This window comes from Oncorhynchus kisutch, linkage group LG3, assembly GCF_002021735.2.
Source record: "Oncorhynchus kisutch isolate 150728-3 linkage group LG3, Okis_V2, whole genome shotgun sequence".
Classification (NCBI taxonomy): domain Eukaryota; kingdom Metazoa; phylum Chordata; class Actinopteri; order Salmoniformes; family Salmonidae; genus Oncorhynchus; species Oncorhynchus kisutch.
In genome coordinates, this window is record NC_034176.2 from 15,321,088 (window position 1) to 15,335,805 (window position 14,718).

General features: G+C 42.1%; 1 protein-coding gene across 2 annotated transcripts in view; it reads right to left on the reverse strand.

Annotated features, from left to right (window-relative positions):
* Positions 1–162: 162 nt before the first annotated feature.
* Positions 163–14,718, reverse strand: part of LOC109875909 (EGF-like repeat and discoidin I-like domain-containing protein 3) — a 201,535-nt gene continuing 186,979 nt past the window's right edge. For both annotated transcript variants that reach the window (XM_020468355.2, XM_020468347.2), the window contains 2 exons: positions 14,317–14,472; positions 163–2,533 (listed from right to left, as the gene is read on the reverse strand). In XM_020468355.2, the coding sequence (XP_020323944.1) occupies positions 2,384–2,533; positions 14,317–14,472 (306 nt within the window). In that variant the 3' untranslated portion in view covers positions 163–2,383. The remainder of the gene's footprint in view (positions 2,534–14,316; positions 14,473–14,718) is intronic.

A 14,718-nucleotide genomic window follows, 5' to 3' on the forward strand; every position in this document is an offset into this window, starting at 1 on the left:
ACTAAGCATGGCAGCCTACGGTAAATCAATGAAGGCGACGCGCTAAAGCACAGCCACGTGTAATCAGACGCTGGGAGAAAGCAGCGCATGATCAGAGAACGAGAAAAGACTCTCCTAGAGTCGGGTAACGTGACACCTTTGCGAGCAAAAAAAGGAAAGCCATTCGATTCACAGACATATTTTTATTGGTCAAACTGAAAGAGCTCTTGTTTGAAGCAACATTTTTTTCAGCTGTACACAGTATTAGTTTCTGACTCTCCTTCGCAAGCTTGGACTAATCAGCATATAATTGGTACACTTTGCTAGATAGCGCTTGATACTCAGAATGAGTAGACACAGAAACACAATATGGACATTCTGGTTCCCCTTCACCAGTTAGCCAAGGTTTTACAATGCAGCAATGGTGAGTGCAAAGTAAAGGACCTGTAACATAATGTTATAACAAAATGTGCCTGTGGACATGGACATATTTGATACTGTATCCCTCCTAATACGTCATGCTGCCATATTCATTGGTCAGTAAAAATCCCGTTGTGAAAAGTGCACACAGGCATCCATCTAGGATGATAAATCAAGCAGACAACCTTATGGAGACAGGAACAGCTGGACAAGAAATACTAGTAAATAGCTCGATCAAAAGCCAAGATATCAAAATATTAAACAAAAAACATTATGCCTAGCCAAATACATCCATTATAAAAAGTGAGTTAGTTGTATGGCATGACGCTTATGCTGTGTCCATGGATCTAACAAATGTTACACTGTTTTACACCAATAGCAACTTCACATCCAATGTTGTTCAAACAAAATCGCTCTATCAGCGTATATGGGTTTCAGGATTATGAACGAATAACATCGGGAAACTTTCGTTTTGGGACGTAATGTCCCAATATCATAAAGGTCACTCCAGGGACATTCCGATTGGAAATTGCACAAACTAGGGTAAAAGTCAAGTGGCTTTTTTCCCCAATCATATTGCAAAAAATGGGCATAAGTCCTTGACTATTCTGGTATTTCTGGTGTCAATCCAATTTTTTTTTATGTTGCACGTAATGATACTTTAAAATGCAACACTGAAATACAGTGACATACTGAAACAACAACTGATAATGTGCATTGTACATATCAAAGACAAAGACAGATATTTATATATTCAAAGTTCTTACTTCGTTTTTTTTGGAAAATGCATGAATAGAAAGCTGTTTGTGTTATGCTGTCACTATTTATTTTGATATAAAAAAGAAAATATAATAAATAAAGAAAATATTTCTGTGAAGTAAGTTTGTCATTTTATAAATTTAATTGCCATGGTAATGTCTGTAAATGTAAAAAAAAGGTAAAATATTATATTAAAAGGAGGGCTTACTCTTAGAAATGATAAAATTGTGGGTATGGATGGATGTCTTCTATCCTGAGCTCTTCAAATTGATTCAAAAGTATATTGTAAAGGCAGAATTGGGCAGGATAAAAAAGCAGACAAAAAGAAAAGTAAACAAAGTATACAATTCTACAATTGTGACAATTCCAAGTAAATATCTTGAAATGCTAATTACATTGAAATAAATTAAAGAAGCAATAAAAAGCTGAGAGCATTTGGACTCGTCAATCAGCTAGCCCATCAAGCTCAGTGTCTATACTGCTTGTTATTCGTCGAGCAGATCAGTCACTCTTTAAGCTTTTGAGGTGTGTATCAGAACTATTTAAAATGCACGTAAAAATAGATCCCTAAAACAAAGCGATTGCTCTTGGGGAAGGAGTTATAAATGATTTGTCATAATATACATTTAATATAATAATTTATGCACCATGCAATTATTAAGTGTTTTACATAAAATACAATGGCATTGTTGTTGATTTTGACTTGCGTTACAATGTCAGTGTCAGCAATGGTAAAAGCCTGGCTTGAAGAGGTGTAAAATATATCTGTCACTGTAGTATTTTAGTTGTCATCGTTGAAGGATTTCTTGGATAGTTCCGCTATGAGTTGAAGTGGGGTTAATAATGTCCAATGAAGCATGGTAGTTTCATGTCGTCTTTGTTAAAAAGTGACACTGTACAGTAGCTTCCATGGCAATACGTTTAAATCAGAGTGTGATTCCCCTCCCTACTCCCCCCACCCCTGCCAGTCAAATATGTTACACAAGTTCATTCCAAACACGATGGAAATCTGGAGAAAAATAAAAGACATTAACCACAAAAAAATAAAAAATAGGACAAGGACAGGTTTAAATCATTGTACAAAAAACAAACAGCAACCCAACACAACCAAACACGTATTCTTGAAAAATCCATTTGAAATTGATTTCTTTTTACAGGTTGCACAGTTTATATTGAAACACTGGATCTGGGCTAGATGATCCATTATTAAAGGGGGGGGGGGTGGTCACTCTTCCTCTGTGCATCCCAGTAACTCTGCACGCAAAGTGATCCTGCTATACCACGACCATGGAAGGATCCGGACAAATCGGGCGTAGATGGGCGGAGCTATCACGTTCTTTCTGTGCGTGTCATTGTCAAAGTTTCCTTGGAACACCTGCGAAAGGAAGGACAGTGGGAATGACATTAAATGAATTGTGATCTTGAACACCCACACAGACCACAGAAAGCTTATTAGCATATGTGCACCTCATCACGCAAACAAAGGGAAATAAGAAAGGATAGCAAGAGCAAAGGTTAGAAGAAGATAAAGAGAGATGGACATGCTGTGTAGGCTACATAATTCTGATGGCTACATTTCCATAACGTTAATGCCCAGAAAGATGGTCAAGACCTGTGCTTTGTGGCCATAGAAAACACATGGCAGTGGTGTTACTGTAGCATCCTATTGTCATTTCCCTCACGGCAGACCATTCTTGGTGCAGTAGCATCCAACAAAACCCAATAGATAGGCAGTTTGCTAAACAACAGCCCAGAAGCAAATTATCAATCTCTCTGCTGATATGTAGTTAAGCGAGCAGGAATAAAATATTCAAATATAAACAAGCATAACAAATGTATTGGGATGCACACTGTGTTGTTGATAAATACAAGCCTTGTGTCTAAGTGTGGTTAATCGACAGTAGAATTAAATGGAATATGGGTGATAGGTACCTACTGGGACCGCTTCATTGAAGGCCGTGATCATTTCAATTAAACAAGCGTGATTATGACTATTTAATTGGGATGTAATGGGACTCGCCATTATGTGAAATGGAAAACCAGTGGGACGGACCCCTGCAGGTGTTGAAGACATTCTGAGTGGTTGACTTGACATTAGCCAACTATGATCCCTAGAAAACCTTCTTTCAGACACCTTTCTATGGTTTTCTCAGGCTTTCTCAGTCCTGTTCCTGGTGCCCCACTGGGGGGCAAAACCTTTTCTTGCCCAGCACCAACACATCTGATTCATTCAACTAATCCAGGGCTTGACGATTAGGTGTTGATGATAAAATGCTAAGTTCATTCATGTTGGTCCCCTAGGACCAAGGACATTCAGTCGTGATGTAAGGGAACTCTAGCTGGTATGTATGGTAGGAAGGTCTCAAAAGCTAAACACATTCCGTTTCTGATCTCCTTTGACGAGTTCTGCTGCATGGTGCACAGGATTCCTGTGAAATAATGACACTTGAGCAAGCCACACCGCATTTCCACTCGAAGAATCCTGCTCCTTACTGAAGAGAGCAGTGAGAAGGCCTGCATTATCCTCCTACTGCAAGACACTTCATAGTCACTTCAGACTGCTCAATTCCCAAAATATTCCACAGATCGCTAACACGCACTAAGGTAATTCCCCCACTAGGGAGGATGTCTTCTCAATGGCTTTTCTGGGGCCCTGGGTATGATCAGCGATAGCACTCATACCAAGTCCTTATCATCAGCCCTATACAAGCCCTGGGAGAGTATGCTGAAAGCTCTAGAATTACTGCAGTTCTGACTGGGCAGAGTGAGTAGGGCACATAAAGCCTCCGCCCAGTACCCTGCCCTGAACTTCGTCACTTTTACTAGCCAGCTACCACCCACCTGAGAGACTGCCGCCCTATGTACATAGTCATTGAACACTGGTAACTTTAATAATGTGTATATGCTGTTTTACCCACTTCATATATACAGTATATACAGTATTCTAGTCAAGGCTCATCCTACTGCTGTACACACCTTTATTCATTTACTGTCCATAATGTCTATACATACCATAATATACATACATATTTATATTCAGAATCTGACATTGCTCTTTCTGATATTTCTTAATTCCTTAATTCCTTTCTCATTTCATTTTTGAATTTTTGTGTATTGTTTTGTATTGTTAGGTATTACTGCACTGTTGGAGCTAGAAATACAAGCATTTTGCTGCATCTGCGATAACATCTGAAAGATATATGTATGCAACCAATAAAATGTTATTTCATTAGGGCCAAGCGTTTTTCCCTGTCAGATCACATAGTCAGGAAAGAGTCCTAACTCTGATTTAGTAGTGTAATAATGGAGAGTTAGAACTGGTTCCGTGCCGTTTTGTATCCATCAATATGGGCCTTGTTATCGTTCATGTTGCTTTTATGTAAAAAAAATAAGTAGACATTATGTAATTCGACACGAGATATGTGGATGTGACCCTTTCGTGCAAATCTCCCATTGACTTCCACACATGATTTGATTTATGACTGTTGACGTGTGTGTCAGATATGATCAACATGTCTGACGCACTCACTAGAGTCTGTATTTATGTACAATGAATGATGTTGTCTTTTATTGCAATCTGCAAATACATTCACAAAAGATGCCCACACCTCCCTATTCCACAAACATGTCAGGTTCCTCTCCAAAAACCACTCCTCACTTACTTAGAGGCGTGAATGCCAAAGGTGTGAATTCTTACAAAATAAGTGTCATCTCCGATACCCCTCACACTCAAGGTGAAGACATTATCCAGCAGACTGGTTTAATGGTCCAGACCAGAGTCCTAAAAACGGATCCCAAAATGGATAATGTTGATGTTTACACCAATAAACTGCTTTTGAAGACACTATCTCTTGGAGCTTGAAGATAATACAAATGACAAATATTTTCATGTTTATTCTATGTGAACTAATTTGCCACACATTTTAGAAACTCTTTGTACACAATCCCCCATCAAATGAATCTTCCCTTGATTCTTCAATTAAATAGGTTTAAATGGAGGATTGGAGGAAATCTGAATTAGCCTTAGTAAAAACCAAAGTATGAAAACAAGTCAATCAAATAGTTATTTATTCTAATCAAATATGATCTCATGGAAGTGTGGTTCCAAATACATGCAGCTATTCAAACATCAAAGTTCTGGCACCGCCAGCATAGCAAACCCACCAATGCAACCACAGTTTATTTTGCTGGAACAGCGGAGGTCTTGGTGGAAGCAACCGACACACATGTTATAGACTCATGACCACACAAGACTCTGATCTGGACCATTAAACCAGTCTACTGGATGCAGATACAGTGAAGGTCTAAAGTGAACACAATATTCTGATGGAGGTATTTAACCCAAAAAGGGCGACAACAGATACACAACCACCCTACAGTCCCCTGAGGAGCTGTTGGAATGGGTTTAGGTAGAGTGGTTGCAGCATACTGCAGTTTACCCCCTGGATCTCTGGTGGTAGTGCAACACAGGGGGCCTCAAGGGCCCTTATCTGCATGAAGAGAGGGTGACAGGCAATCCAGCCTCAGATTGATGGGGGAAGCAGTATGGTAGGTTTAAAAACACACACACACACACACGCACACGCACACACACACACACACACACACACACACACACACACACACACACACACACACACACACACACACACACACACACAACTAGGCATGCAAAACATGGACATGTAAGGAATGACTTTCTCTCTCCTCATGTCTCTCCTCATCTGTTTCTCTCTCCTCCTCCTGTGTCGTTTGGTCTTTTTCTCTTGATCATGTCTCTCCTACTCTGGATTGGATTAAGAATGTCTTTGGTATTCACACGTCTACTCATACAGCATGCTGTACAGTTAAGGACCAACTCTTCATCCTTCATTCTTTTTCATGGTTTCCCTCCCTACAGTTTCTCGTCCCTAGTTCTTTCCTACCGTTCTTTCTCCCACCTCCATTCCACATGAGGGTTTTGAGGGGAGGAAGGCTCAAAATAATGGCTGGAATAGAGTGAATAAAATAAAATAAAATATATCTGTTACATGCTTCGTAAACAACAGGTGTAGACTAACAGGGAAATGCTTACCTACGGGCCCTTCCCAACAATGCAGAGATAAATAGTGAAAAATATATATAAAAAATAATAATAATAGGAATAAATAGAAAAACAATATCACAAGGACTAAATACAGTATGAGTAACGATATACACGGGGTACCAGTTCTGAGTCAATGTGCAGGGGTACAGTGTAACTGAGGTAGATACTGTATGTACATATAGGTAGGGATAAAGTACAGGTAGGAAACGTTGACGGAAACATTATGTACAAAAAAGTTAAGATTAGTGCAATAAAATACACCAAATACCTCAATTGGTCAGGAGCCCATAAAAACAACTGCCATCCCCTCCAGAATGGAATGGTATCAAACACATGGTAACCATCTGTGTGGTATGTTTGATACCATTCCATTCACTCCGTTCCAGCCAATTGCGGTGCCAACAGTCACCTGTACTCCAATCTTTCCCCCTATATTGTCACATGGATCTCAGGCTTTAGTCATTCCCTACCACAGGTCTGCAGACAAACACCAACACACTTAACCCTAGAACCGCTAAACCATTCATTGTAACTGTACATGACATTTGAAAAATATGTGATTACTCTGCCATTTTTTAAGTCATGCCCTCCTCTGACCTTGACTTTTCCTAAATACGTCTATAATACACTGACATTGTTAGAAACGTAATATCACAATCAGAACTGGAGTTATAACCAGTTTAAGGAGGGCATGTCCTGTTTTTGAATGGTTTACCCCGTAGCCCCTCCTTTTCTCAATAATGTGGCCTGCTCCTCTCCTTCTCCCAACAGTATGGCCTGCCAGTCTCCTTCACCCAACAGTATGGCTTGCTCCTCTCCTTTTCCCAACAGTATGGCCTGCCCGTCTCCTCCCAACAGTATGGCCTGCCCGTCTCCTTCTCCTAACAGTATGGCCTGCCCATCTCCTCCCAACAGTATGGCCTGCCCGTCTCCTTCTCCCAACAGTATGGCCTGCCCATCTCCTCCCAACAGTATGGCCTGCCCATCTCCTCCCAACAGTATGGCCTGCCCATCTCCTTCTCCTAACAGTATGGCCTGCCCGTCTCCTTCTCCTAACAGTATGGCCTGCCCATCTCCTCCCAACAGTATGGCCTGCCCATCTCCTTCTCCCAACAGTATGGCCTGCCCATCTCCTCCCAACAGTATGGCCTGCCCATCTCCTTCTCCCAACAGTATGGCCTGCCCATCTCCTCCCAACAGTATGGCTCCCAACAGTATGGCCTGCCCATCTCCTCCCAACAGTATGGCCTGCCCATCTCCTCCCAACAGTATGGCCTGCCCATCTCCTCCCAACAGTATGGCCTGCCCATCTCCTTCTCCCAACAGTATGGCCTGCCCATCTCCTCCCAACAGTATGGCCTGCCCATCTCCTCCCAACAGTATGGCCTGCCCGTCTCCTTCTCCCAACAGTATGGCCTGCCCGTCTCCTTCTCCCAACAGTATGGCCTGCCCATCTCCTCCCAACAGTATGGCCTGCCCATCTCCTCCCAACAGTATGGCCTGCCCGTCTCCTCCCAACAGTATGGCCTGCCCGTCTCCTTCTTCCAACATTTGAAAGTGCCCAGCCGACAATGACCCCTACAATTGCCTCAAAACTGAACCTAAACTATATACCGAAACTAATTTCACACATATAACAACAGATTAAATAAATTAAGTAAAGTATGATGGGGAGAATGGGTGAGTTGATAAGTGAGGGGAAGCGAACGATGCATAATTATTTAATCACCAATTGTGAATGAAGAACAGGGCGGGCCATTCTATTGTAATTATAGGCCTCATTTTAAAATGGTATGTACTCTATATCAGTCCACCGAATCAAAGCAGTCTTATCAGTCAACTCTGGCCTATTTACAGTAGCCTACACAGTGAGAGCGTACGTAATTGTACATTCTGAATGGCTTTCAATATCGGGGATAATTCCACATCGCCTAGCAGGTGAGCGAGTGTCGGAGAATGTGGTGATGAGGCTTGTGGAACTTTATGTAGGCAAGGGGAGAAATGTCAACACGGACAATTTCTTCACTTCACGGTTATTGGCAAACAAGTTGCTTGAAAAGTCTGGCCGGCACCATGAACAAAGTGAGATGTGAGCTCTCTCCCTCTGTGCAAAATAAGGCACATGCACAGCCATTGTACTCCACAATGGTGCAATAAAATGCAAATTAATTACTTAAAAATCATACAATGTGATTTTCTAGATTTTTGTTTTAGATTCCGTCTCTCACAGTTGAAGTGTACCTATGATAAAAATGACAGAACTCGACATGCTTTGTAAGTAGGAAAACCTGCAAAATGGGCAGTGTATCAAGTACTTGTTCTGCCCACTGTATATGAAATATATAAATTGCTCTGCTGGAATGTTGCAGTCAGAATGACTCCTCATTAGTTTGAAGGGGGCGTCGGTTCCAGCGGTTCTAGTGTTAACGAGTATCAGAGCTCGGCCCTCTCCCGGTCATCCATTCCCCCCCCTCTCTCCTGTGCCTGACCAGGCCCACCGATCAGAATACCTGAGTAGGAGAATACCTGATTAAACTGCTTAAAAACACAGGGGAATAAAAAAAGAGAGAAATATTCAACATCACTTCACCTTATCCGCACTTCTTCCACCTGCACTTTAATGTGTCTTTTCTATCTAACTCCCTGGCTAAATCTCACAGGCAGCCTGACTCGGCACAGTGTCCTGAAAGACATTAACTCAACATGGTAAGACATTTACTCAACATTGGAGTGTAGTGCTGACAGGGTGCAGTGGAAGTCTTCATTCATGTTTACATACCCTACATTATCTATCTCATATGTATACGTATACTGTACTCTATATCATCTACTGCATCTTTATGTAATACATGTATCACTAGCCACTTTAAACTATGCCACTTTGTTTACATACCATACATTACTCATCTCATATGTATATACTGTACTCGATACCATCTACTGCATCTTGCCTATGCCGCTCTGTACCATCACTCATTCAAATATCTTATGTACATATTCTTTATCCCCTTACACTTGTGTGTATAAGGTAGTAGTTTTGGAATTGTTAGCTAGATTACTCGTTGGTTATTACTGCATTGTCGGAACTAGAAGCACAAGCATTTCGCTACACTCGCATTAACATCTGCTAACCATGTGTATGTGACAAATAAAATTGGATTTGATTTCCGCAGAAGGGATTTTGCTCTTGGGTAGTTAACTTGTTAGTTGAAGTGATGAGTATGCGATTGGAGGTGCAACACGTACAGAAATAAAGGCTGAGTAAAACAAAATCCCATTTCTAGACCATGAATACGACAATAAGAGTGCAATAGATTGCAAGGTTACTATTGCTATGGATATATCTAGAAATCCATTATTGGGGACTTTCTTAACCGTTTTCAGCTCACTATTAACATTTCTATGACTCCATTCTCTCCATAGCAGTGCAATTTGTGACATGTTCCACCTCCTAAAAACAAAGAAGAGTGGTCATATCCCATCAAGTTTCGGTGCAGAGAGGTAATTTACAGTAGATTTAATAGAACAATACACCAAATATTGAAGCTCATTCTATCATGGAGGAATGTTGGAGAATAAAAAACATTTTGGAGAAGGGCCTGTATCAAATCTTACACGTTGTTAAACCGTTCTGTATGGACCTTAAATCTTTACCCTTGCTATTATTGTACAGTTTAATTGAAGTCTATTGGGCTCGGGAGAGGAGAACCGGTGGTATCAATTGCAGGAGTGCTGCCACAACGGTAATATAGCAGACACAAGATACAGTTGAGCTATTACAACAGGGAGGCCAGAAAGAATAGAAAAACAGCAGTTGATTGAAATACGACAAGGATCTCTCCGGAGCCATCCAGAGACTTCCACACTGTCAGGCTCTCTCTATGAAACAAACAGGGTGGAACAAGAGATGTGCAGGACCACTAAAAAAGAACAAACAGTAACAAACAGTGAGAAAGAGGAGAAGAGAATGTGAAAAAGAGGATGAAGCCTACTGACTTGCCCTTGTGGTTTTACTCGGAAAATAGTAGACCTGGGTTCAAATACATGAGTATTTAATTATTTGTAATTGAGATACTTATGTACAGTGTATTTTCATACTTTCTAATAATATGACCCGAATCAACTACTTCTATTGTAAGTATTTCCTAATAATTTCCTACAAATAGCCTACTATTTAAAACATGTTTTTCATATCATCTTTTTTCAAAATGAATTATTTCAAATACCAAACAGACCTTTGTTGAAATGCATGGGAATGTTAAAATTATACTTGAGTATTTTCAAATACACGCCAACACTTTCCAGGTGTATTTCCAAATACATTCCAATATTCAGCTAGTTGCATTTTAAAATAATAAAATATCAAAATACTAGACCAAATAAAATATATTTGGAAGTAATTGAAATACAGTAAATAGAAATTGAAAATCTAGAAGTTCACTGACTGGGTCCAATCTTTATAACGCACAAGTCTCACAAGTCAATTATTTGTATATTTTCTCAAAAACAGTCTTTAAAAAGGCAAAAATGTAAAGAAAATTTTTTTATCTCCCTGCCAAGATGAGGGGAGTTGGAAGAAAAGGCCAGATGTTTGGGTCTAGTTATTTGACTTGGTTCATACTGAGCACGTCCTGAATCTCTAGACTTCTGCAGCCTCTCGGAGAAGGTACACCGTGTTCCAAACCTCCTCAAACAAAGACATCCATTCATGTGTCCTCACATGCCCTCACTGATAGTCTATGATGGACTTCTATGCTACAGAGTGAGATTTGCAATGACTGCTTACTGCTTTCGCTCTAATCTAATCGCCAATGGTTGTGTACCGAATAGTCCATCTCCTTCCGTTCTGCGGCGCACCTTTGGTTTGACCCAGGAGCCAGCCTTTTCCCCAGCATTGATTTTACTGCCTGAGCCAGTCAAGGGCGTACATTACTGGATGAGCCTGGGGGGACTCAGGGGGTTGACCACTGACCATACTTCATTATTCAAAACTGCTGCAGAGGCGAAGAGTGCAGGTCTCCTAGGCCTAGCAAACTCCAGCTCTTATGTAGCTTGTGGCTAGCTCGGGTGACGCAAGGCAATCTCAGCTCAGCCTTGCCTTCATTGGTTCCGCTCAATCAAATTCACATCCGCAAGCCAACCACTTCTTCAAGCGGCGAGGCAATATAGACCGAATCACAGCTAATCTTGACCCTTCACTGCATGTTTCAGATGTGGTGGTGAACAGAGCACTGCCAAAGGGGGAGGAAACGAGAGCTATTAGTGGTTAATCTTAAACTATGATTGTATTTACGCCATCTAACATGCTGTTACCCTCTGACCTGAGGGGAATTGGCAGGTCCACTGACTAATTAACCCTTTGGCACCTAAGTGGAACACCATTACACATGAATCAATTACTTCTGTGCTTGATTTCCCCCATCAACGTACTCTGCTCTGTGTTAAATCAATGTGTGAGTGTGTCAGTGTTTCCATGTTTCAGTGTATAAATGGAGGTGTGTGGTCCTGTGTGAATAAGCATTTGTTTGATAGATAGACAGATAGATAGCGACGGAATGTATGGTTTATAAATACATGCAACATCTAGGTGAGTGACAGCCAGTAGTGTCTGTGGCCATGTCCCTGGTAGTGTCTGTGGCCATGTCCCTAGTAGTGTCTGTGGCCATGTCCCTGGTAGTGTCTGTGGACATGTCCCTGGTAGTGTCTGTGGCCATGTCCCTGGTAGTGTCTGTGGCCATGTCCCTGGTAGTGTCTGTGGCCATGTCCCTGGTAGTGTCTGTGGACATGTCCCTGGTAGTGTCTGCGGCCATGTCCCTGGTAGTGTCTGTGGCCATGTCCCTGGTAGTGTCTGTGGACATGTCCCTGGTAGTGTCTGTGGCCATGTCCCTGCTAGTGTCTGTGGACATGTCCCTGGTAGTGTCTGCGGCCATGGGCCTGGTAGTGTCTGCGGCCATGTCCCTTGTAGTGTCTGCGGCCATGTCCCTGGTAGTGTCTGCGGCCATGTCCCTGGTAGTGTCTGTGGACATGTCCCTGGTAGTGTCTGTGGACATGTCCCTGGTAGTGTCTGCGGCCATGTCCCTGGTAGTGTCTGTGGCCATGTCCCTGTTAGTGTCTGTGGCCATGTCCCTGGTTGTGTCTGCGGACATGTCCCTGGTAGTGTCTGTGTCCAAGGGTATCTGTATGCTGACCGAGGCCTCTCCTCTCGGTCTCTGCCACACTGAGGCTCAGGAGGGGAGAGACTAGAAGAGAATATTTACAAGGCTCAGTCACTCTGCCCAACCAGACCCCCACCCAGACAGAGACACACAAAAGTTTGCACACTCTCCGTATTGCACACACACATGCATGAATGTGCACATACAAACACACACTCAGATTCTCTCTCAAACAGTCATGCATGAATTCATAGACACACACGCAGGGCTCTTAGCCCGACCAACCTCTCCAAGCCTGTGGCGTAACAGGAAACGCCTCTTGAGTCCGGCAGCCTAATGCGTCCTCTAGCATTAAATGCCTGAGAGGCGGAAACACCTTGAAAAGTAAAATATCTGGAAAGCTCATCACAGCTCTGTCCTGGGACACACTGATTAACAGCCCTCCAGGCCTTGCTCACAAATATGCTCCAAAACACGTGTCACTCATTCTACGGAGCGCCAAGGGTCTGCGGGTTTTCGAATTAAGGTCACTAATTAGGATGTTTTGATAGAATATTTTGTTGTGGCTTGCATAGTTCATTAATAGTTATTTCATATGTAGCATATGAATGTGCCATTATATAGTATCGCTGTATTCTTAGTCTACGGTTATCGTTACAAATGAGGAACTATAGATTTCAAAACAAAAGGTTACTAGGATCCTGCCATTGTCTCCTTTACCTCTTCTCTCTCGGTCCTGTCAGGTTTGACAAACGTTTGAAAGTCTTCCAGTGCTCAAAATTGAGATTGGTTGAAAACGCGGTGGCCTGCATCCAAAGATCATCCTGGGCATTGAAATTATAAACTCCTCAAGCGAGGCATTCAATCAGCGGATGGAGAAGTATTGTCAGGCATGGGCCGCTAAACTGACCATATATTGGCACGAGGGCATACAGTAAATTGATGTGTGCCCATTGGAGGGTGATATGTGACATAACAAGTTACCATTATATATCTGTTTTAGAACCCTTATCTTCACCATTCTCCCATTATGACAGCCTGCTTCAGGAAACAACATTTGACTGTATAAAACAGCTAATTTGATCACTTGTCATTATGCTAATTTGGTGAATTTATGCTTCTGGGAAAATGTAGTTCCCTATATTCGGTTAAATTGAGACTGGAAGCTGCCAGTGTGTTTTACAGGATTTAATAAATAAAGAGATCTCTGTGTGTGTGTTTAGGTGTGTTTCCTTCCAGGTTAGCTCTACTCTGACCATCGTAAGTTCGTAAGCAACAGCACCATGAAGTCCTTATCTTTAAACAACACACCGAGAGTAGCAAAGTAAACAGGCCTCATCTAAAACAACAGCCCGAATAGTGTTACTGCTCTCCTGATAGCTGGGAGCCTGCCACAGCCTCCTTCCCTTCCGCTGGCTGGCGTGGGTGATTGGAACGAACACGTGTACTCTATTGAAGGACCGCAAACACATTTTCGGGCAGTGTACCTACCAGGACTGCTAGACAACATGCCCTTATCTGATCCAGGAGACGAGACAGCGGCAGAGAGGCCCCAGCAAGCTGTGCTGGAGCCCGAGATAAGAAGATGCAATGCTAACACAGAGATGAGACAGGGACAGATCTGGACAACTACAGGCTGCACAACACATTTCTCCATTCATTCTGCTTCTCCCATTCATTTACTATTTCATTCAATGGGGTGCTATTCTTGTTTTCATAATGGACATTTTTATTTGGATGCATTTGGGATATTACTGCTGAATGTTGAAATATTGTTAGGCTTTTATAACTACTAGTACTTCTGCTTGAGTTCTGGTAGACACTGTTCCTTCCATTACTCAGGGAATGCAGTGTTTGTGTTCCATGTATTTTCTAATGGAGCAGTTTGGTTATCTTCATGGAGTGTGGATGGCTCACCTTGTCCTTCTTCTGTTTTTCATCTTGATATAGGAGCCATCTCTCTCCATCATTGCTGTAGGCCACCTTGTAGGAGCCGACGAACTGGACATGGCCAAAGTCCTTGGCCCCCTGGGTGATGATGCCGGTGATTTTAGTAGGCAGGAGCATGTCAACCTGAGAGACAGAGAGGGAGATAAAGAATGGGGTGGGTGGGGTGGAGGGGAGAGAGAAATAAACTTAGTCACCTCTCTGACTCAGCTAAACGAAAGTGTCAGTGATGCTGAATTTTCTCCATCCAGTCCGTCAGCATCTTTTCCCTTCTTATCTCCAGAGACGATTTATAAAGACATTGTACATTTGGTTGCAAGAAGTAACCTTCAATTATTCACAGCATATTGAACAACAAGGCCTCTCCTCAGC